The 24,572-nt window shown below is 41.9% G+C and overlaps 1 protein-coding gene across 3 annotated transcripts in view; it reads right to left on the minus strand.

Moving 5' to 3' along the window:
• LOC311048886 (calcium-dependent secretion activator 1-like) overlaps window positions 1-24,572 on the minus strand; it is a gene marked incomplete at both ends in the record, with an annotated part of 96,307 nt that overhangs the window by 62,172 nt on the left and 9,563 nt on the right. For all 3 annotated transcript variants that reach the window (XM_084062220.1, XM_084062218.1, XM_084062219.1), the window contains 2 exons: window positions 12,440-12,772; window positions 16,360-16,473. In XM_084062220.1, coding sequence (XP_083918346.1) covers window positions 12,440-12,772; window positions 16,360-16,473 — 447 coding nt within the window. The remainder of the gene's footprint in view (window positions 1-12,439; window positions 12,773-16,359; window positions 16,474-24,572) is intronic.

Raw genomic sequence — 24,572 nt, forward strand, 5'->3', positions numbered from 1 at the left:
CCTGCTCAAGGTGGAGCAGATCATATCACACCGAAATGGTCGACACAGCTTTAAATGACACCTGCTGCATCATCACAGAATGCAGGGGGGTGGGGGGGGGGGGGATCAATATTAACCTAATTGTTGATGCTGGTTGTGCTCATTCATATGCAAAGTATGAAATGATGCTGGCCCAGATGGTATCTAAAATGGAAGACTGTCAGTGTGAACTGTCAAGTACTGTGTGCTTTCAGTCTTGGCCACTGAACAGCCACCCTGCTGCATTACACGGAGTTCCTGTTTAGTAGAGCACATAATCAGACTTTTGCCACCAGCTGCAGCAGAATGTCTGCACTTTCAGCTCGGAAATACTGCCTGTAATTCTGCTACACAATGGCACTTCAGTGGACATGAGCCTCATGTGGCAGGAAGTCTCACAATAAGGGGACAAAAAACCTAAAAAACCCCCCCAAAACATCAGGTTTGGGAGCTAATGGTACTGCTCTGGTACTGCCGCTAATGGTACTGCACTGGTGCTGATTGCATCGCTGCCTGGTGGTGGCTATCGTGCGCCGCCTGTCAATGTGCACCAAGCTCCAGAGTGCTTTGCCAGCAACCTCCGACCTGTGCAACCCCAAAACAACTGTCACAGTGCCACGGCTGGAAATCCAGCAGCTTGGCCTGTCATCAAAGCTGCATGCCCCCCCCCCCCCTCCCCCAAGGAAAAGTTAATTGTCTTTGCCGCTTTCATTCTGAAATCCAATACCATGGCTACCAAGCAGTGTGGTGCAATGAACGAATGTGTGCAGTCTGCTGCTTATCTGTTTAACAGCTTATAAGAGAGGAGGGGCTTTGGAGCATGTAATGTGTGTGTGCGTGTGTGTGTGTGGGGGGGGTTCCAGTTCCTCCAATTACTCCACCTCTTTCCTGACATCAGTAGAGAAACAGACATGGTCCAAGCTGTACAGAACAAAAGCCAAGGTCAGTGGCTGCGTAAGCCCCACAGCACCCCAAACTTATCAGGCTGGCCTAAAGGTCATTGCCGTCACTGTCCCACTGGCATGATGCAGGCGGACAGGCATTTTCATAAAACCACCAGCCCTGCTAAAAGGTAAACCTCCCTCAACGTTAGCGGAGCTGACAGCATCACTGCAGCTAACATAAAGGTGACGTTGCCTCAGTGTTAGCCGAGCTGACAGCGGGGTCAAAGGTGACGGAACAGAAGCAGGCGGGTAGTTAACAGCACAGCTGATGACAGCTTCCCAGGTGGACGAGACATTAGCAGCAGACAGCGCAGACGGAGACAGGGCGTCTCACCCTGTTTTGGGAGCAAAGAATAGGGGAGACAGCGCTCCTTCGGAGCTGGATGAGACCTGGAAAGGTGGAGGCAGATGGTCTATATTTAGACTTGGTACAGTATGTGTGAACACACAGTCCTGCGTGTGAGTATAGTGAGTGCATTCGCGAGCGTGTGTGTGTGCTTGTGCGTGTGTGTGTGTCTGCGCGCTCGCTCGTGTGAAAGAGAGACAGAGAGAGACAGAGCGAGAGGAGAGAAAGAGAGAGGTGGAGAACAGAGTCAGAGCTGCTTCTATTGTGAGTGTAACATGCAAAAGGCATGCGCTAATTAAGAGGCTGAATTGTTATACTTATTTCAAGCCCTTGCGGTTAGGTGAAGCTGTGGCTTCTCTATGAAGCTAAAGCACGTTGATTTTTTATTTCTCATTTTTGACAGACCATGCCAAGCTGGTGCTGTCAGGCATATAGTCTTTTGATTTTAGAGGTTGCTGCCTGGGTGAGATCCTTTCCCCAGCACAGTTTGCACAGCGAAGCATGTCCATCACACAATGATATCATAAACCAGGAAGAGCTCAAACCTCATTTCCCAACTAACAGTTGCTGACTCTAGGAAAATTAGAGAGGAAATCCAGGTGGGGCCCTCACTGATAGGATGGCTATTTGTCTATGGTCTGTCCATCTGTCAGTGTCAGGGGGCCTATGGACTGTGATCCTTGGCTCTGTTGAGTCTCACTCTGACAAACAAGTAATTTAATGCGCAGCCACCTGAGATTGGGGAATATATTCAGCCAGAATAAGAGCTCATCCGTGTGGATAAATATTCATGATCACAACCACTGAGCATGAAAAATGAAGGATTTTCAACCGGTCAGCAGTGTTTCCACCGATACAAATGAATAGTGTACATTTTATTTTAACTAGGTAGCCTTCATGAAGCCAGTTAGCAACAACAATTTGACAACAAACAGGTTTTGTTTGTGTATGAGAATCAAAAACATTTGTAAAAAAATATATTTTTTGGAAAAATTGCTTCTCTTGGAGAATGAAGTGCCTTAAGTTCCATACCAAGATTGATAGCTATAAAGTTAACTATCAATATATTGCTTATCTTTTAAACCTCAACTATAATGACAACAACAGTGGTGAATTCAATTGATGGCATCACTTTCAGAGTGATTTGATGAACAATAGAAACACAGCCAATCAAAATTGAAATTTACAGGGCATCACGTTCCACATGTCATGTTCAACACATCACTCACTATTGCTGTTGTATCTAGGCAGTTAAAAATAATGACACGCACACACAAGAATCCAGGTCCACTCCAATCCTTGCGTTTGACCATTTATTCCACAAACACATTAAAGTTACAACAGTTTACAACTATTATAAAATAAAAGTGGATGTTAAGGTACGTTACAGTCAACAGAAATTGACGGCTCCCACGCTCACCCCCTCTCTATCCAAATTCCCACACTATAGTGCTCATAAAAACACGAGTCTTGTCATATAAGTCACATATGGCTCCTACACTCACTTTCAACATTTACTGTATACAGAACAATCATTCATCAGTGTGGATGCTCACAACATTATCACAGTACAGTTATCTTCATAGTTGTAATTCTTGGTGTGGATGGCCCTTTAATCCTTGGCTTGCTTGAGTTTGAGTGATCTGTGAAAACAGCGACTCCTACGCACCAAGACTGACAGCCGCTGTGTGATGATTCATGCACAAACAATAGCCTCGAGGCCAACTGAGCGCAATGTCTATGAAGAAGCATTCCAGTTGGATTCAGCAAGCTTTTGTTGATGTAAACTCAATGTCAAGGTTTCTTCTCCCCCTTCACTCTGATGCTGCTGCTGCACTGGCACTGTCAATGTCACTGACAAAGTATGTACACTCTGTCACGTTTGTTATTACATCTGCTGCTTTTTAACCCATTGAGACCTGAAGCCAATTCTACATGTCTCCTAAATCTCAACTGTTTTCTGAAAAACTTAGGTTTCTATGTCAGTGGTGCTCAATATTTTTCATGTCAAGGACCCCCAAAATGATATGTATTTGGCCGCGGACCCCCATCAAAATATGTTGTTCCAGGGACCCCCCAGAAGCAAAGATTTGAGTTAAAAATGTTCGCTTTAAAAGTATTTATATTCAAAGATTTGCACACATTTTCACGATTTTTCAAAAATAGCAGATCTACAAGCTCGTAGCGCAGCACTCGGTGCCGCGCTATGAGCTTGTATATCTGCTATTTTTGAATAGCTCAAAGTGTAAAATAATGCTTTTTAGCTCAAATCTAAAAATGACACAGATCCAGGTCTTAATGGGTTAAATGCTTTGTTTGGGCTTCATAGGAAGTGTTACTAATTTTTGCCCTTTAAAACATGCACTGTATACAGTACATCTATTATTAATCTACATCTGCTGGTTTTTAACTGCCTTATTCCACTGCTATTTTTAACCATGCACCTTGTGTATATATCATGCACCCTTATATATATTTCACGCTACTCATGTTGATATCTGACCTATTTTTCTGTTTCTTTCTTTCTCCATTTCTTTCCACCTTTCTTGAAACTCGAATGATGGACAAAGAATTTCACCCACTTCTTTTTACACATTCAAACCTGAGATGTGACAATAAATGTAATGTGAGTTGAAGTTTGAGTAGTACAACTTCACACAAACAGCTAAGGCCTACTGTCAGAGCTACTATAGGGGGTCCGCCCCCTATGTCATTTTTACATTAACCACTTGAAACCTATAGCATCCCTATTCTGAGGGGAACATTTGCTGAAAATAGCAGATCTACAAGCACACAGCGTCTCGCGCTGCGAGGCGTTGTGAGCTCTGCTATTTTCGGCAAAGAAGTTTACAAAGTATTGAAGGTTTAAGTGGTTAAATGTCTGAAAACGCACATTTAACATGAATACAATATGTAGTGGGGGTCCCTGCTTCATCTCTCTCTCATTTAGACCTGTCCTTGGCCTGAAAAATGTTGAAGAGCCCTGCATTAACGCATTCAATCCGGGAACGCATCTGTGTCATTTTAAGTTTTTTTTGGCTATTCAAAAATTTGCCAAATACATAACCAAAAATGTTTTCTAAATCCTAACAGTATGTTGCTATATCAGTGGTGCTCCAACTTTTCCATGTCAAGGACCCCCAAAACTATATGTATTTGGATCAAAATATGTTGTTCCAAGGACCCCCAGAAGCACAGAGAAGAGTTAAAAATGTTCGCTTTAAAACATATATATTCAAAGATTCGCAAAATGTTTCCACGATAAAAAAGAAAGTACATCTACAAGATCATAGCGCGGCACTCTGTGCCGTGCTATGCTATTTTTGAATAGCCAAAGAAATCTAAAATTACAGAGATGTGTTCCCAGATTGAATGGATTAACCGTCAAAAAAAAGCCAAAAGTATAGTTCAATGATGCTGTCTGTCAGAGACTGATTTCTTTAGATCTAAGCTGTAATGTGCACGTCCTGGTGAGTAAAAACCAGATACAACCAATAGTTGCAGTTTCAAATTTTCTAGTAATCACAGTCACCGTTGGAAAACAACAGATTATTTTATGTAAATATTTATGAACTGAATAATAGAACAATTATAATAGCCAGGTGTATTGTTCTGAATGCACTCAATGATTAGAGAAGGATGATGAATTTTTAACTACAGCTGTTGCGGTGGTGCACACAGAGTATAATTATTCACCACTGCGGCTTGAGATGTGAAAGTAAGTGATGACACTTGCTGTGAAGACGTTCACTTTCTGAGTTGTGTTCTTCCAACACTAGATTCACACCGGATGAGTCACAGCCTAGACACCAGCTGTCATCGACTTGTTCTTATTGTGACCATGTAAAGAGAGCAAACGGTTGAATTGACCTCTTTTTTTACTGTGACAACACATTATGCAAAAGAAGCCTGTTTTTCCATGCTTGCTAAATACATGTAAGGGGCATACAGGGGTATTTCACTTTTAGACACTTCTGGTACATTGTTCACAACTACTCAGACTTTTTTGTGCACTCTAGACAGTTTGTAAGTTAGATAAATTATATTCATTTGATATGACAGCCACCCCTCCTATAAGCCCATTGAACAATACGAGGCGTTATGAGCTTGTAGATCGTCTATTTTCAAAATTGTAGCCTCTTTCTCTTTCTTATAATATGTGACAATTTGGCCAATGTTTGACCAGTTAGTTTGTTGATTATTTTTGATGCAGCAATGTTTTTTTTTTTTTCTTTCTTTTTTTTTCTCAAGGTATTAAAAAAGTCTTAAAAGTCACTTCACTGTCATCTGGGGACCCCCCCAAAATCATGTGGAGAGCCCCCCTGGGGGTCCCGACCCACAGGTTCAGAACCACTGCTCTAATCAGGTCAAGCATGCATCATACAGCATTATGAATGTGTTATGCAGCCTTACACTTGATTAAGTATCTCGCTGCACAACATGGCAGGTTATCATTACGTAAGTAATTAAGTAATCTGAGTTCCCAGAAGTTCTCGCCAGCTCTCGCATACATACGGGAGGGGCGAAGGAGTAATTAAGTAATTAGGTAAAGTCAGACCTGAAATATTGACTTCAGTATTAAACATGTTTGAGCAGTTAGGCATAATATGGGCATTCCCCATAGCAGAACTGAAAACACATACATACACATGCACACACAGAATCAATAGTTTTCTGTATTAATAAGTAGAGGCCATGTCTTATAGTTGAGCCATTGAGCCAGCCCACTTATCCAGAGTAACCTCCAGTGAGTGAGACATTTCAACGAGACACCTCGCTGCTAATCGCTGGCTAATAGAGGAATTTAATGCATTATTTCTCTATTTGAACAAGACAGCCCCACAAAACACTATAGGCAGTATTATTAGAATGATACTAATAAAATGCCTATTCCAAATCTTGGCAAAAACTTTCATTCAGTCCATAAAGTAAAAAAATATTCACTTATGCCTCGCAGACTGCATCAGATCGCTGTGCAGTTCACACCAACCTGTCTTAAAATCGAGTGTCTTAAGTCGTGGTTCCCAAACTAAATGACTGTTCTACAACTGGGGATCACACAGGTACGATATTTCACCTGGACGTGATGTACAGTACAAACGCAATAGAATATATAAATATTCTTTTTAGTGTTTTTATTCTAGTACATTGGATGTCTTTTCATTATATTTATTGCGTATTGCCTTTCATGTTTGTTTTACTTGATGAGAGCAACTGTGGTATACAATTTCCCCTCTCACTTTTTTATATTATATTCTACTCTATTCTATTCTATTCTATTCTACTCCAGGGGGTGGCTGCAGCTTCACCGGCGCTTTTCACCGTTTTAGCGCTCCTTCAGCAGCCTTTGCGTCTAAATTTCGACGTTCCTGCGGCCATAGTTCATATTGTCTATATTATATTGATATGCAAATATAACACTGTTATTTCATAATTACAACTCTGGTTCAATTAATTTGTCCCTCTTCATTTGCATTATTAAGAATGTGTGGGTCGAGGATAATGATTGGTGTAACTTTATCGATACAAGACATCATGAACCAGGTCAACCAACATACTTTATGTCTAGTGCAAACTGCAGGGAAGGGAGTAATTTCCTGGTGATGATGAGTTGAATTATTATTCAAAAAGCATTCCAATCATGATGAACATTTATGTAGGCTACTACTGTAGGTCACAATTTGAGGAATTATCCCCTTACGGAAACTACAACCCATACTGGCAAACCCTGCAGGAGGGGTGCACAACAAATTCAGACGTTTCCAAATACGCACACATGGGCCATGGAGGAGTGCAATGTCAGAATGTATATGTTCCGTGGTCCATGTTGCTGATTCCAACTAGTTTTACAGTGTAACATACATATATTTAACACTGTACTATCAACATTGCTACCAATATTTATGACACCTGAATTTCCCCACAGGGATCAATAAAGGTATATATGTATCTCCTTATCTAGCTATCAAAACAATCTGTAAAAAAAAAAAACCTGTCCAGCTGTCCTGTTATGTCATTGTGTAGTCTGTCTCTGCTCTCAGTGCTGGTCACACAAAACATTTCATACTCCATGATTTCCAATGAGTGCTTATTGGGGAGGCATCCCCGAGCACTGTGATTGCACTCAGCTCGCAGTCTTTGAACCGTTCACAGTTCACACACAGCTAGCAAAAACCCTGATTCGTCTTTCTCGGGAGTGCCAAAAATGACAGCGAGGCATAACTGGCGCTAATATCTCGTAATGTGTACTCTATCCATTAATTTAGCTGTGCATGACAGTTTCATACCTGTAGGCCAGGGGCTGTAGTATACTTGACCAGGGGTAGAGTCCCCTTTGATCATGGGTTACAGTCCCACGTGTGTCCCATGTGTTGTATAAACAAATGTACCCCCCCCCCCCCCCGCCACACACACACACACACACACACACACACACACACACACACACACACACACACACACACACACACACACACACACACACACACACACACACACACACACACACACACACTCAATCTCACATATTTATGAACAGATAGCAGTATACTGCAAGACCATCCAAATGTGTGGTGGTAACAATGGTTTTATAATCATTGTAGTATAATGTCAATCTGCACACTATTAGTAATCATTTTGTGCACGAGAAGATGGCAGCAATACTTTTGTGTATTTGAGGGATATCAGAGCACAGCCGAATCCTCCACTTAAATGCAACCCCCAGGAGTAATATGTCATTTTTACTGTTTAGTGTTTAGCCCATCTATTGAGTAAAATAAGCCAAGAGAGCCAACAACCTTCACCATTTGTCAAAAGCCTATAGCCTCAGCAGGCATGTATTTTCAAATACAGGGTGCATGGCTAATAGAGAAAACACATCACAGTTTCTGACAAAGACAGTATTCATGAATCAGGTTTATTCCTAATGTCATGATCTTCCAATCACTCATTTCCCAACAATAGAAGAGCTATTGCTGTTGCAAAAGGGAAAATATTCCAAGCGATGACTCCCCCCCTACTTTATGGGAAGCCTTATTTACTCTGCTGCAGAGGTCATTAAAGTATCCTATATTCTTGCAAATAAAAGGTTCGAATTCAGAAGTAGGTTCGAGTGACGTAAATCAGCCACCTCTGAAACAGAATTGTATTGCACAGAATAAAAAGTGCACAAAATGTACAAATCAAGAAATCCCCGCTTCTCAGTGCATGCATTTAACCCATTTCGATCTGTTAAACCTACGTTGTTATATCCGTGACAGCATCTGTGTTACATTAGTTGCTGCTATATATACGGTACATATTACCAGTAAGACTCCCTAATCGGGAGATAAGCGACCGTAGGTCACAGGTATACAGAAGAGGGCTGTAACGGCGATTGGTTCCTAGTTGTGTGGGCAATGTATAGTTTTGTTTGGTGGTCTAAGAAATGTGGTGGCAGGCATGTTGATGACATGAGTGTAGACATACTGTGTAGTGTGTAGCAATTTGCGTGTTTTTAGGGGCAAAACTGTAGGAGTAGTGGGCAAAAATGTGTTGTGAAAAGCGGCCTGAAGGTGGCGCTAGAAGAGGGCCATGTGAGAAATTAGGGGTGGGGTGTCCGCGCTGCCTTGGCGGACGAATAGGTACCGGCCGCGGCTCTCCCGGACGCTCCTAGCCCGAGTTACGGCATTTTATGTGAGCTGCAGTGGCAGGGGGTCCTCCACTGGGGGCGCCACCACTTTTGCATCCGTTCTGGAGCACCAGGAGTGGGTGGTCCCCGGGAATGCCCCGTGAGCAGCCCCGTTGCGTTGGTCATTTGGTAATTTGTCCACATGTGCTCATTTTTTACACTTGGGGGTCCCCGAGGCAGCTGGGGGTCCCTGGAGCTCCGGGGGTCCTTGGAGGGTGTAGTTTGGCAGGTAAGGAGTGTGTGTGCAAAATCTGGCATGGATCGGGGCAACGGGTGCGGAGATATGAGCAGGGCAAAAGTGTGACGTGTGTGACGGAGTGACGGGACGTGTGTGACGGAGTGACGGGGTGACGCACGGACACCTGGAGCAGGTTTCTATAGTAAATGCGACCTACGGTCGCAAACATATATATATTTTTTAATGTATTGAATGCAAATTTGATGTTTTTCAGAAAAAAAAAACATTTTTACATGTTTACCAGATAACATTTTACAGGTTGGTGTGGGTCACTGGCTGCACCAGTCTAGCTTGGTTCCAGACGAATGTGCCATTGCAAAAAAGATTTGCCCTTGGCAGATTAGGCCTGGCCCCTCTCAATAGAGATTGTATTTCTCTCCCTCCGAAGTTGTGAGGGACCAATCAGGACCCAGTATGCAAATGTGGGGCGGGTTTATCACCAGATGCATGCATGATTTTTTTTAAATTTGCCCCTTGGAAAAGCAGGTTCCACACAGAGATTCCAGACTAATATCTACGCAGTGAAATTAGTCTGGCCATGCCAGGCTAGCACCAGTCTAATCAGCATGTGAGTCTCTTCCAGTGGCTGCTGATACGTCAGCATGGCGCATAAATTACGGCTTCCTCTTTTTTTGCTTACTGGATATGACTGCAAAAGAATATGTGAATCCAAAACGATAATATTATCTCTCTCTGAATCCTGGCCAAGCCGTGAAAACCTTCCATCAAATCCATAACAGTTCAAACCCATCCTGACTCATCGCCTGTTTTGTGTGGATTGAAGCATTTAGTAGAGGGGGAAATATGGCTGTAGCTGCTTACAGAGCAGTGACTCACTGGGACACCATGATTACATTTTATGTCTATATAAGACAAGGTACAATACGCCAAAATCGTTCTCTATCAACACCTCTCTCTATCAAAAATACCATGCAATTTTTTTTACATCATGTTTTTTTAAATTATATAATATCAATGTTATATTATAATTTAAAATCTTAGTATTTTGCCAATTATTTGGGGGCCCACTTGCAATACCCTCGTGGCCCACCAGTGGGCCCCGGCCCACATGTTGGGAATCTCTGGTATTGATCAACCGGTGTTAGATCTGCTTAGTTGTTAGATCTGTGCAGGGGAATAGCAGCATGTTCTGCATGCAGATTTCTGACACTGTTCTAACACGCATGCTGCTAGCGTATAAAAAGTAGGTTAAGCATCTTCAAAGGATGGGGAGAGAAACATGGATTTAAAGACTTTGAGGATGGGCTGCACCTCAGCATTCTATACAGTACATCAAACTAATGAACATTCTAGAAAAACAAAGAAGTATTGTTTATGGGTAATGAATCTATTTGATCTATACCCCCAGACACATGAAATAAGACTGGATGAATTCTCATTTTGCTTAATAAATCTGAGGACATCATGAGAATGTATACATTAACGTATACAGAATGTATACAGAACGCAAGACAGTGTCCTCTCAACAGAAATCAATCCATTTGACCCACCTAATTTCAACACACGTTGCTAGTTTGGGATGGCTCAGAGTAGAAGAGCACATGTCATTGGGGTTGGCATTTAAGATATTCAAAGGGACAGTGCCCTCATACCTATCAGCCACAACACCAGAGGGAGCAACCATGGGTCCCCCCCATACTTAGAACAAACATGGGACTTCTCATTCTACTACCCTGCCACTAATCTCTCAAGAACAGATTCTGCTCTGCGTTGGAATCTGTCGGTAGCCATGTTGACAACCCGTGCGCATTGGTTTCAAGTGGGTGTGCCTTCAGATCAGGAAACAGGCCGCGCTTTACCCAATCAAATGTAGTGGGCGGGATTCACGTGTCTGTCCACCCTTCCCCCCTCGAAACTAAGCGAAACTAATTTAACAATAGCGTCCTCGGAGCAGAACCACGGAAAAAAAGATATTCACATTTTAACTTACTCTTTCATCATAGAAACAAGTGGGCTTATAACCAAAACCATCCATGTTCTCTGGGAGAAGTGGTGTTAGTGTTCCGTGTAGAAATATTGTTAGTGGGAATGAAAACATAGTCGCACCAACCGGAAGTGATGCGCTGAAGGCAGACACAAACCCCGGTTTCCTTTTACATTTACATTTGCTTCCTGCCAGACCCAACAGACATAGAACAAACAGCAGAGGTCACTGTTTTTCATTTTCAGTTGGGTCTGGCTACGCGAGACTACCCTGCGACTAAAATGCGGAATGCCCTGATATCATCCAGTAAAGGATGTGAAACACTGGTTTCTTTCAAAACTGGCCTGAAAAAACATCTATCAGAAGACCACAGGGGGTGGTAGATTTTATTTCCCACTGTGATTCACTGCCGCTGTTTTTCCTTTGTACATATAGTTGCTTGTAATTGATGATGACATGTATCAATGTGTTAATATTCAATGCTATGTTGATGAATTGAATACATAACACCACAATGGAAACAAGTCCCCAGGACTTATTTGTTATGCCTTTAGCCTTTGTCTTACTGTACCTCTGTGCTGTTTACATTTCTGTCTAATAAAGTATTCAATCAATCATTCAGTCAATCAATCAATCAATCAATCAATCAATCAATCAATCAATCAATCAGTCAGTCAGTCAATCAATCAATCAATCAATCAATCAATCAATCCATTTCAAGATTACTTTGGCCTCTTTCTAGATAGAAAGAAGTGTGGTTTCGATGCACAAGGAAATGTAAATTCATCCGAGCTCTGCTCTAAAAACGCTGCCGTGATAAGACTCTTAATCAAGCTGCTGAAATGAGAATATATTAGCAGTGCTTTCAACATGCCCATAGAGTGATGTGAAGCTGTTAATGGAGATATCGGAGAGTGAGAGTTATGTATGACACATTCACCCCAGAGCCTGCCATTACCATCCAACCATTTTTTTCTCCCCCTGAAGTAGCACTGTTTCACATCAGGAGCGATGCTGTATTGTTCTTGAGCATAACTATCAAGTCTGTTTTCCATTTACCACTGCAGAACTACCACAACAAAAGATGTATCATTAAGGCAGATGCTGTAATGATACAGATGGGAATATTTTAGTGTTTAAATAAGATGACAACAACATTTGGTGTTTTTTTTACGTGCTTTGATTGTTAATCAGACAAATGTACAGCCACAGTGCCTTACAATTGTGTCAAATATACAAAGAAAGATGCATTGCATGTATAGTGTACTGTAGGACTCACCTGACAGGCTTGATAGAGCAACTGGTGCTCAAACTTCTTGATGCCGAGGATGTGCTGGAACATCTCGTACAGCTGATCCTTGCTGAGAATAAGCTCGGAGGCTGCGCTGGCAGTCATGCGCTGCTGTGCCTTGCGTGGATCCTCGTCGCCCCGGTAGATGGTGTCAAACTTTGCCATCCACGAGCTGAGCACTGTCTCCTTACTCAGGCCGTCGATCTCCGGAAGGCTCCGCACACGCTTCTCAATGTGCCTCTTGAACACTTCCCTGCAATCATTGGCTGAGAACCCCCCCGACTGGACCATCTTTGCCACACGGTCGCTCTTCAGGAACACCTGTATCGACAGAAAGGCTAATGTCATCGATTGTTTCAGGACAAGAGCGAGATCACATGGAAGCAAAACAACTTGCTGGTGAATCCTAGACCTGTAAAATGATAAAGGCAAAGCAGGAGTTTTGATTGTAGTTATTTATTGTACAATATGATTTGTAACATGGCATCTAACATAATAATTTACTCTATACTACTCATCTTGTCTTAAACATTGATTACATAATATGACTCCAGAGTGTAATACGCAGAAGCAGACACAAGAAACGTGTCACCCCTAGCTACACAATTCAAAATGCTATTAATATTAATGGACCTACAAATAAGGGGCAGGCTCTGTGCAATGATTGAGGGTGTAAGTGAAATCACATTCAAATAAGCAGGAGCGGAGCTATAGGACTTGACGAGGTCAGCTTAGCTCAGAACATTGCAGGGTCATGATTTGTGTGTGTGTGCGTGTGCGTGTGCGTGTGCGCGTGTGTGTGTGTGTGTCTGTCTGTCTGTCTGTTTGAGATTTAATACAGAATTCTACAGCTGCCTATAGGTGAGGAAAATAGGCTAACAGTGAAGAGAATGACACCGATGATCTGAATTGGGCTAACTAGCCTACTAGCCAAAATAGTAAGTGAAATTGAATGGTTCCTCATTTTGCTGGCGACCCTCTGGATCCCACTCAAGGACCAGTGGTAGTCCCTGGACTGCACTTTGAGAACCACTGGCGTAAGTGACACAGCACTATATTAGTTTTGGCTACTTAGTTTATTATTAGTTTACTAATGCAGACAGTGCAGTTTTCCTCTGTAGTGATATACAAAACGGGTATAAAAGAAGCAGTTGGAAGCATTTCACATGCTGAGAAATAACTTGATGCCATAGAAGTGTAGAACATTTTACTTCCAGCCAGGTTTATTTCTACACCTCGCTGTTAACTCTCAAATAGGGAAGTCAGGACAGATGGCCTTGTCGGAAAACAATCTCTCACCTAGGTCTAAAACTTAGTTTATAGGTCTGTTAGCAAAGCCTAATTTATGTTGTTTGTTGTTGCTGTGCAGTCAGGTTTGACAGCACTACCCTGTTACCACTTTAAAGTGTTTTTCTGCTTTGAAAGGAGACATTGATAGGGCTCTGAATTACTGTCTGAATATCCATTCGGGCGGCCATTTTCTGAGGAACCTCTAGTTGCAGTAGCCTACTGTCTATCATTAATAAATAACAGTCACAATAGAACACTTTCAAAGTAAAAGAATGAAGAAATCTATTCTAGCACTGAGTCTATACAAACAAATCCAGCCTTAATTAAAAACGAGACAGAGTCTAATAATGTGTAGATACAGAAGATAGCAAATTACTAGGTGTGGTGTTTGTGAATGAAGCACAAATGTTAGATAGTGTAACACGAGCTTAGCAGCGTGAGGTGAGCTATTACAGTGTCTGCACTGTAAAACTTGTTTTTGAGTGGTGCCACTGTGTGTGTGTAGCCGCTATACAGCATCACATGTTGCTAATTTGAAATAATATTTCAAATTAGCAACAAATTATGCTGTATATGCATTTTACGCATGTGCATAATAAGCATATAAATATTATGCGTGTGCAGCAGGCACAGTCATTTTTCAGGGTTGTCCTCTCTCTCCTCTTATGACTGACTGATGAGAAGATAAACAGACATACTTATTGGCACAGCATCAGACAGACCTACAGTACCATCAGAGATGCCTCTGTGGGACTCTGGCAGTCACTAAAACACGACAGTGGTTTTCCACCCTTGCCCTGCTCTGCAGTCTATATTGTATCATTGAAGTGGCAGGATTTACGGTTTGCAATGAATTGCTAAATCGTGGAAGTCGATCAGTCTGTTCTGAAAATTGGAGCATTCGGAGTTCATTGTGGTGGAGAGAGCAGATTGCTGATTATGTGTGCTTTTGTTATACAAAGGACAAAGTAACCAGTCATTCCATAATTTGCATAATCACAGAGGCTTTCAATGATGGTGCCACTGTGTTTAACTAGACAAAATGACCCAATTTCTCAACTGACTTGACTTACAGCAACTTATTAGCTTTTTCTACTTTAAAGGCACAGGTTTTATTTGAGGTCTAAATACTTTCTTGCTTGACCTGCCAATTTTTCAACTTTCATAACCCTATTATCAGGAAACTCTGGTCTGGTCCAATCTTTACAAAATTAAAGCAACCACTGTGGATATGTCTAGCTAGACAATAATTAATCACTTTACAGATGAGAAAACCCAAACCCATACTTCAGGGGATATTTATGTTCGTATTATGAACTGTACCTTTAACACATTACAAAAATAAGTATAGTACTGCGGATTCTTCAGTCAAGACTTAATTAAGTGCAGTTAGAAGTTTTGTTGCAAGAGTTGGTGAATGTCAGCACATTAACACTGTCATCATATGGGGGTTTTGGGGTATGTTGTGACATTTATTAAAGGTAGGGTAAGTGATATATATATATATATATATATATATATATATATATATATATTTGTTTTAAGTTTAAAGTACTATATTCTTTTTTTTCTAAAAAAATGTATCCCAGGATTTTGTAACCCTTATTTTTCACCCGGTGCCAATTTTCTAAGTGATCCTGGGCGCTACACTCCCCTCACTAGCCTAGGGAGGCCAGGGCCGAGCTCACGCCTCCTTCAATGCATGAGAGCCAACTGACCTTCTTGTCACCTGACAGGGGGGAGTTTCCCTGGTAGGACGTAGCGTGTGGAAGGAACACGTTATTCCAACCAGTTCCCTTCCCCTCCATCAGGCGCCCCGGCTGTCATGGGGGAGGCGGTAGGCCTATAGCGACCAGGATTACTACATGTTTTTGTGAGGGTATTAACTACCCTGAGAGACACAGGGAGAACATGCAAACTCCACACTGAAAATGCATTTTCTGTTTAATAAAGAGCTGGAGAGACATGGGAGACACCTTTAACTGAACAAACACTCTATAGCAATGAGTACTATCAGAACATAGAGCTATTTAACACTTATTTTAACCAAAGTAAACCACTTACCCTACCTTTAATGTATATTGTGGTGTAAAGGTGTGTTCACACCAGATGTGACGATTACATACAAAGTCAATGCAAAGGCTTTTCCTGCTCTAGAATTCACTCACATGTCCAGAGCATTGGAAGGACTTTTTTTTACTTCTCTCATTTATATGCTAATTAAGTTACTCCATAAATTGACAGCTAATGCAAATGCTGTCTCTTGCTCAGCTCATAGGAAAGTTATGTACATAATTAGCGGACATATTACAGAATTGCTAGAGATTTTAATAGAAGGGGTTATGCATATTCGCCTGCCTGTTTACATTTCTTCAACCAACCCCAAAGTGTATGATGTGCATGTGCTGGGATAAGCCAACACATTCTGTGAGTAAGTTACAAACAGTGATCATGAAGCGTTATGAAGTATGAAATAATACAGTAGTACAGGTCTAGGGCCTATACTCTAGGCAATATGGACAAATATGATATGGTCATATGACGATATCTTGTCTCATATCACTTTATCCAATGTAATATCGATATAAATATTGCCCAGCCCTAGAACATGTTTTTACCTCATGGTAGCTCTGCACAGCGTTGATGAATGCCTCATCTGCCACAATCTGTGTGTCTCCATTGAGGAAGGCCTTGAAACGATCATTGGTCTGCTTCAGCTGCTGCTCGGTTATCTGTGGAAGCAAGGACACATAGAGGACACATCAATGGTTCAGCCAAACCAATGGAGACTAGACGTAAATCACTGTTTCTCAGCCAGTGGTCCATGGTCCACTGGGGGTCTGTGGCATAATTGCAGGTGGTCCAAGGGAAACATTTTTTTTAAAGTTTAAAAAATAATAATATTGCAGCGCTGTAATCTATAAACAATATGAGGAGAGAGAGAGAGAGAGAGAGAGAGAGAGAGAGAGAGAGAGAGAGAGAGAGAGAGAGTAATGGTTGAGAGCCCCTGTGGTAAGTAGCCAAATCAACTTGAAACAAATGGAAAAATCCTTTGGTAACACTTTCTATGAGGTCATGTCTACAATGGATTATAATGACTAGTAATGTACTGTAGAGGTGAACTAGGACAGTTCTGAGCAGTGAGCTCTGTCAGTTTGTCAGCATCTGATATGAACAAACACACTGACTGATTTGATCTTCTATGAGCATCAACCAACCAGTCCTTGATTATTACATAAATCAAAGACTGTATGTTCCTGTTTATTCTCTGACGGTGTCACTTTAACTCACAAGGCAATTTGCTGTTCAGTAAAACCTACTGTAATAGGTACTGTAATTTATGCGTCGGCGAAAGAGTGCCGTGCAACACATTGCTCGAAACAAAAAACAACATATTTTCATCCTGAAAATCCGCCAAAGCATAAATTAGCGTTAGCAGTGTTTCATGTTCTGCGTGCACTCACACGGGTCAAGATGAAAGAGTTCCTGGACTGATATTCACAGATGGTTACTGTAGAGCCAGTGACCCGGTGGCCACAGCGCTGCCTTCATGGTGCTTGTTTTCTAATGCTATAGTATGTGTATTAACCGGTTTCAACCTGGCTTCCCTGTTTGGTGCATGTCGTCGATGTCGGGTGGAAACCTTGTTTCCTGTCCAAAACCGTTCCGTTGTTATTATGTATATTCTTTATGAAATAGTGAAAATAGCAGATCTACAAGCTCACAACGTGTTGTGAGCTTGTAGATCTGCTATTTTCACTACTTTTGTGCGACACTCTTGTAGGGCATTAATGTACGATCAAACATCAAATGATGACATAATGGAGATACATGGTTTCTGCCCGACGACAATGTTGTCATGATATTTTCAAACAATTTATTTTATTTATGTATTGGCCATTTTCGCTAGTCGTTAATTGCATGACACGGTGTGTAAGGCTGTTTAACACAGAACAAGGACTTGGTCACAAAGTGCTGTATGTTGTATGTGTTTGAGTAGTTCAAGTGACAAGAGTGTGGGAGTGAGATGGAAAAGTACCACATTTCAATGTGCCTGTGCTGCACTGTCATCGCCATCTGTGTGTATTTTACTGCACACTCTCAATACAAAAATGGAACATCATCATTCAAAATTCATGTTGTTGATGTGAAAACTGAGATGAGACAGAGAAAAATCATAGTCCCTTTTGGGGGTCATCCCTATGTTCCCCGGGTTCTATGTTCCACCACTAAGGTTAGGGTTAGGGTTAGGTTTAGGTTAGGTCCTATGTTCCCCGCTCTCCCTAGGAAAGCGGGGAACATAGGTACGGTCCCCAATTTTGCGCAATAAGAACGCAGGAGCACATACAGTACGCATGCACACAGAGGACACACACACACACACACACACAATAAAGTCCTCCTACACATAAAGTGGACACTCTGCAAACACAGACACACAGACACATACGCCCACAGGAGGCGAGTGACAGAGAAAGCAAAAGACAGAGAAAGAATGATGCTTAATTTATACTCACCAGGCTTACCACTGCAGAGGAAAGCCTGGTGAGTATAACTTGGTCATTCCAAATGAACCAGTGTGATCCGTACTAGAGCCCACCAACTCTAGAACCCACCTTCTACTCTACTGTCCACTGTCCAGGTGTGGGCCGCAATGTTACTGTTCCCCACATAAATCGAGTGGCCTACTCTCGCCACGGCAGTCACTATGCAGCCTGATAATAATAATAATAATAATAATAATACATCACTAGTACCCAAAGTCGCTTTACAAAACAGCTTAAAAACAATTTTATTAGGAGAAAAAAGAAAGCAAAAGAAAAGAAAACATTAAAAGGCTAAAACAAAAGGCTAAGACTTGATCTCACACACACACAGTGAAATAGTACGGAATGAAAATTCCGTAAATAGACGACTTGAAAACCTGAAAAGCCGTGCACATGAGCTGCGGATCCCGCGGTGAAATAACACGGGTTGCAACACGGAAGCAGAGCAGTCCCCACAACATGGTTTACGATTCTGTGCCTATCGGTATAGAACTCGGACGGCGCTGAGTAGGCTCAAGCAAACGTTGTGGTGCTTCACGTGGCTCCAGCTCGCTTGAGACTGCGCGCCTACGACATGGTCCAAAGCGTAACAAAGTCAATGGAGGAGATACGAGGCGGCTATGCACAGGTTTTCTGTTTTTCTAGTCTACAGTCTACAGTATGTACAGAATGTAATCCGTGCTATTTCACCGTGTTTGTGTGTGAGATCGGGTTGCACTATGAGTTAAAACATGGACATACCAAATGAAGCCTTCCTGAGAGTATTAATAAAACTCATGAAAGAAACCATTGCCTCTTATTGAACACCACATAAAACAATGTCCATATCCACTGATCTCTTTGGACCGGATAAGGACACTGCAAGTTAATCCCAGACTATTACGTCATACAGTGTCGTGTGCTCAAATTTGCTGATATACCCATAGATCTACTTGTAGATCAGTTATTTTCAGCCCACAACACTGTCGCGCAACAAAGTGGCTTTCGATAGTAAAGAAGTCAAACTGTCCTTGAAAGGGAATACATGGAAGAACTCAAATTCCATACTGCAGCACAGAAAGGAGAACCAACTACCATTTCAGCTCAGTAATGTGGCTGTAAGCTCTCTCTCTCTCTCTCTCTCTGAGAGAATGACAGTGTCTAATGTTCAACACAAAACACTATCTTGCAACATATAACAAAGCAAGACAAACCAGGTGGAGGGAAAACATCAAAGATCAATACTTCAGGTTCTGCTTCACAAGACAAGTTTATTTGTGTACAGTACCGGAACAGCGAGACTGAGAGAATGTGCTGATGGTCCCTGCTGTGGTTCCGTCACTATAAGAAATGCTAACTGCAATGACTCCCAGGCCAGCCAGGACCAAATAAATCTATACAAACTGACATAAAACACTAATCTTAGATGATATTCACATAATATGCAAAATAATCAGTCTGGGCTACGGATACACTGAGAGGCTCAAGCCAACAACTTGGCTTGTTTGGCTGTTGGTCCCCTCGTGAAATTGAGGGAGTATGTGTCTTCTGAACAGAGGACAAATAACAGCCCTTACTATCAACTAATGGGCTCCACTTTGCTTGCCTTGGCTCTTGTGATAATGAAAACTGTGCTTCAAATGAATGCACCATATAGTGCATTCACTATAATGCCTGCACACACAGACAATTGATCTATGAGGCTCCTTTTCCAAACTCATTACATTTATAAGAACACATTTTATTCAAACTTAGAAGCGTCATTAAACCAAACTTCAATGAGAGACATCAACCATTGAATCAGCATTCTTAATTGGATAAGAAGTTCTGATTGTGTAGAAATTGATCCATTTGGGTACATTTGTCCCAAAGTTAAATTGCTGTGTATGTCCTTGGACACTGGATTGAAGGGGGTACTCAGACAGATTTTCAAAGACTGTCAAAAAACCAGACAGCCTCCTTGAATACAGACACAGACAGATTGCACAAAACTCATGGTTAAAGCTGAGGCTCCCAAAGCTTTTGCTGAACTGATAATTGAAAAAAACATAGACCAACTCAGCAAGTCAGACCCCACCTCCCCCTTTCTAAATACTATACTAGAACAAGATATTCCTCTAACAAAGTTTCTCATTTAGAAAGTTTTAACAACTTTCTAAATGAGAACAATCGTCTAGATACATGTCAGGTTTTAGAGCTAATCCTCGGACAGAAACTGCTCTAACTAAGGTACCTCGTGATCTGAGACTTACATGTAGCTCTAATGCTAATAAGGCATCTGATCTGGTTCTCCTTATCTTGTGTAGCACCCCGGTACCGTGTTGCATGGAATAAACGGGGCGCTTAAACACTCAGGTCATACAGGTGAAATCTGTTTAGCAATCATCCCCTCTCCCCACTCTTACAATTGAGAAATCCCCAATCAGCACACACCACTTGATCATACATCACACAGAATGAAAAACATCAAAGACAAACACATCAATTACCTCGTTAACTACAACTAGTTTACTCTTTGCTCAGTAAACCCAGCAGCACTGGCACACCTGTTTTACATGACTACTCGTTATTGGGTTTTTTCCACTGTCTCTCCAATGAATGTAACCTTTTAACACACCATGAAATGCATTTTTACCAAAACCTATTTATTTAGAGAGCTAATTATTATGATGGACAACTATTTATTAAAGGCATACATTTTTTACTTAGTCAACTGTTTTAGAATGACTTAAACTAAATGTATTAGAATAGGGATAAGGGCATGAACTAATCACTGGGCTACACTTGATTTAAGTGCAGGATTCAATACAAATAACAAAATCATCATAAATCCCTTTGAGAGATGAGTTGGCTGTGAATGTGTTGTAAACTGTTTCTGAACATACATTACAGGAAGGACATTTTTTCATTAGTGTTGGAGAGCATGCTTCAGACGTAACGTTTGGTGTTGCACAAGGGAGCCTTGTGCCTTTGCTGTTCTCCCAGGTGATAATGTTAGCTTCCATAGCTGTGATGGTCACACCAGCAGTCACACATTGGGCCCGATTCACTAAGCTGGTCGTAAATAACGCATAAATAAAGTGACTGAAGGAGGGTGTATTTTCTAGCAAAAACTGACTTGCGATTCACCAACGCCTGTGTAAATCCCTGAAATGTGCGGATCACATGTGTTCCTCATTTTTGTCTGACAGTCAGAGGCGTGTGCTCGTGGAGATCATTTGCATTCTTCCACGCCCCATTTAAGACCATAAAAGGCAACAGGGAAATCGAACGTCAGACCATAAACGTCACCACGCTTCAAAATGGAAAGATCTACAAGCTTACAACGTGTCCCACTTGACAACTTGTAGATTAGTGAGTGCCTCATGCTGAGCGTTAATGAAGTAAATACTAAATAGCCTACTCTCATGTGTAATGAGGAGAGGAGAATAAGTTAGATTACGAAGTTTAACCTCACGACCAAACCTTAGCAAGGATATTATATAAGCCCTTTCTACTAAACAATTGCTCACTCACACGGACACCCACCCGTCCGTCTGTACGTACGTCCGTCCGTACGTGTGTCCGTCCTTCAATCTTCTGTGGACAGCTAATCTCTGGCACCGTTGGCTTGATGGTAGCGAAACTGTGCACACACACTCCCTGGATGCCAGAGCAGAATCTCTGCCCAAAATGTTATATATGGGCCTGTTATAGCGCCACCAGGAGGCCACAATAACCTACCTGACCTGGCGGAGACCTGTGCTCCGAGGAGCACTTTTTCTAGTTGAGTATGTGCTTTGCTTAACAATTTTAGTTTTCTCAAGCACTTTGTTTTTCTTGTTTATCTTCATCTGATGAAGATGATGATGATGATGCATACTGTATTAATTCCCATTGGATTACAGGAGGGAGTGAGAGACCATATACAGTAACAATTCCAGTTAGTAATTCAAATACTAGTATTTTCACAGGAAAACGGGAGCAGGCAATATGAGTGTCTTTTAGCTAACTGAATACAACCACCAGATGACCACGGTCTGTTGTTCCTCTGAAGACAGCTGAATCACTTCCCTAAAGCTATATTTTCATGGAGATTGTAAGAGATTAATAATGTGGACTGAAGATGGTGTGGTGGCAGACAGTTACAATTCGCACACTGCATGTCTGCATTCTATCTCCAAGCCCCGACCTTATAATACTTTTTGCTTATGTTGACAGTTTGTGTTGGCCATTCGGACTTTAAGTGACACAACAGAAAACACACACACGCGCACACGCACACGCACACGCACACGCACACGCACACACACACACACACACACACACACACACACACACACACAGTCTATGTGCGCACATGGCACCGGACAAAATGAGGCTCAGCTCACACATCACAAAGGACTACTCAACATAATATATTTATGACTTTCCACAATTACATGCTCTTCATTTCACGTCCTTCCTGTCCATCATTGATTTGAGAACTCTGCTGATTGGTAAACATCCTGATAGATGGGGGGTTGGGGGGTGGGGCAGGGTATTCCATTTTCATCAGTATTCCTAGACCCCCAAGCTCCGCTTTTCTGCCCTGCTCCTATCGATTCCCTCTCGCTGGCTCTTATCAAGATTGCACAGCGTTACACAGTGATTCATTGATGTGCAATAAAGTGGGCGGTGACATTAATCAGCCCTCACCTGTCAACACAGGGGGTACAAACATACATTCCACAGGCCTGATATACAGTAACATTGGGGTGTTTACAATGTGCATGGGCGTTAAGGGATTATAGTTTCTGTTACTGGGTTAACACTATGTGGGTGATGGTTGGTGTTAAGGATTAAGGCTCAAAAACTAAATGTGTTATCATTTTAAATCCTGGTGGTTCCATGTTTTTATGGATATTAACAAAACTGGACAGCTCAACATCAACATAACGTGTGTGTGTCAGTTTGGGCGTGAACGTGGGATGTTTATGTGAGGTTGATTGTGTTTTTGTTCCTTTGTGTGTGGATTATCTGTGCATGTGATGATGAGTAGGCTACTGCTGTGTGCAATTCTTTGTTAGACTATTACATAAGTGCCTCATGCTATCGCCTTGTAAATGTGTCAACATATGCTTTGTTATGTTATGTTATGTTATGTATAATACATGCGTTGTGATATGCAGTATATCTACACTTTGTCCTTTTCCTCTTCGAAGTGTGGGGTAATTAGCTAATTGATTGCAGTATAGCTAGTGCATTTCCATGCAGCCGCAAACTGGCCTAAGACACGAAAGCTTTCTCCAGTAGTTTTATAACCTTGAGAAAGCATGTATAATGGAGGTGTTTTATTAACTTATTCTATGGCTCCAAAGACAAAGTATGAGATTGATTGTGAAGAGTCCAGAACCACCAATTCGATCGGTATGTCAATATAGGCAATATGGAGATCCAGTTGTCCACAACAATAAATGGGCCCGACCTCAAACCTGCCGTCCATATCGCAGAGGACACGAATATGTGTTGCGTCGAATGGGAAGCCGAAAAACATCGATTAAAAAATGCAAATCTCCATATATGGAGTACACTGACGTCATAGACGGGCTTAGACTACATATATGGGCATGCTTATCACGGAACTCCATGATATGCAGAAATGGTGAATTTCTGTGGGGGATATTCAATTTCACCTACACCCAGCTGATGGCTGCTCTGATGGTCATGATGAGCACTCAGAGCTGTTAGCTGTTACAGTAAGTGTCATGCTCAGGGGAAACTTTGACGCGTAGATGTGGGCGGGAGGGCCAGGAGGCGAACCGAGACGTGGCCTTTTTTTATACCAGAAGGCCTCACTCACCCACTCAGCTACTTGCACCCCCAAAAAACGGAGTATTCAATATGGAGCGCGTAGATCGACTATTTTCGGCAAAGATATTTGGTTTTTGGGGGGGGGGGGAGCGCGGAGAAGTACAGAGCCGACCCCATACAAATTGCTATTGAAACACAAGATGGTAGAATCTTCAGCAGTCTAATTTCATAGCAACACAAACGTTTGTTAACCGGCTACCAGATGCAAGGATAATATGCAAGCCAAAGGCTTTATATTGTGTGCAAACCTATTGTGCTTGAGAAGAGCCAGATAGTATATCACCACAGAGCCATTGGACTGTGTTCAGCAGCCAGACAATGGACATTTCAGTCACATTGTAGATGACACCACTAGCCTACATCTGAGTAAACAGAAAACACAAAGTATGGAAACAAGTGCTGCATGGCAGCTGCACAAAATACACTCATGGCAGGCTTAGGCAAACAAGACACACTGCTACAACACACACAGG

The sequence above is a fragment of the Gymnoscopelus microlampas genome (assembly GCF_963454915.1).
Source record: "Gymnoscopelus microlampas genome assembly, chromosome: 7".
In the NCBI taxonomy this organism is placed as follows: Eukaryota; Metazoa; Chordata; class Actinopteri; order Myctophiformes; family Myctophidae; genus Gymnoscopelus; species Gymnoscopelus microlampas.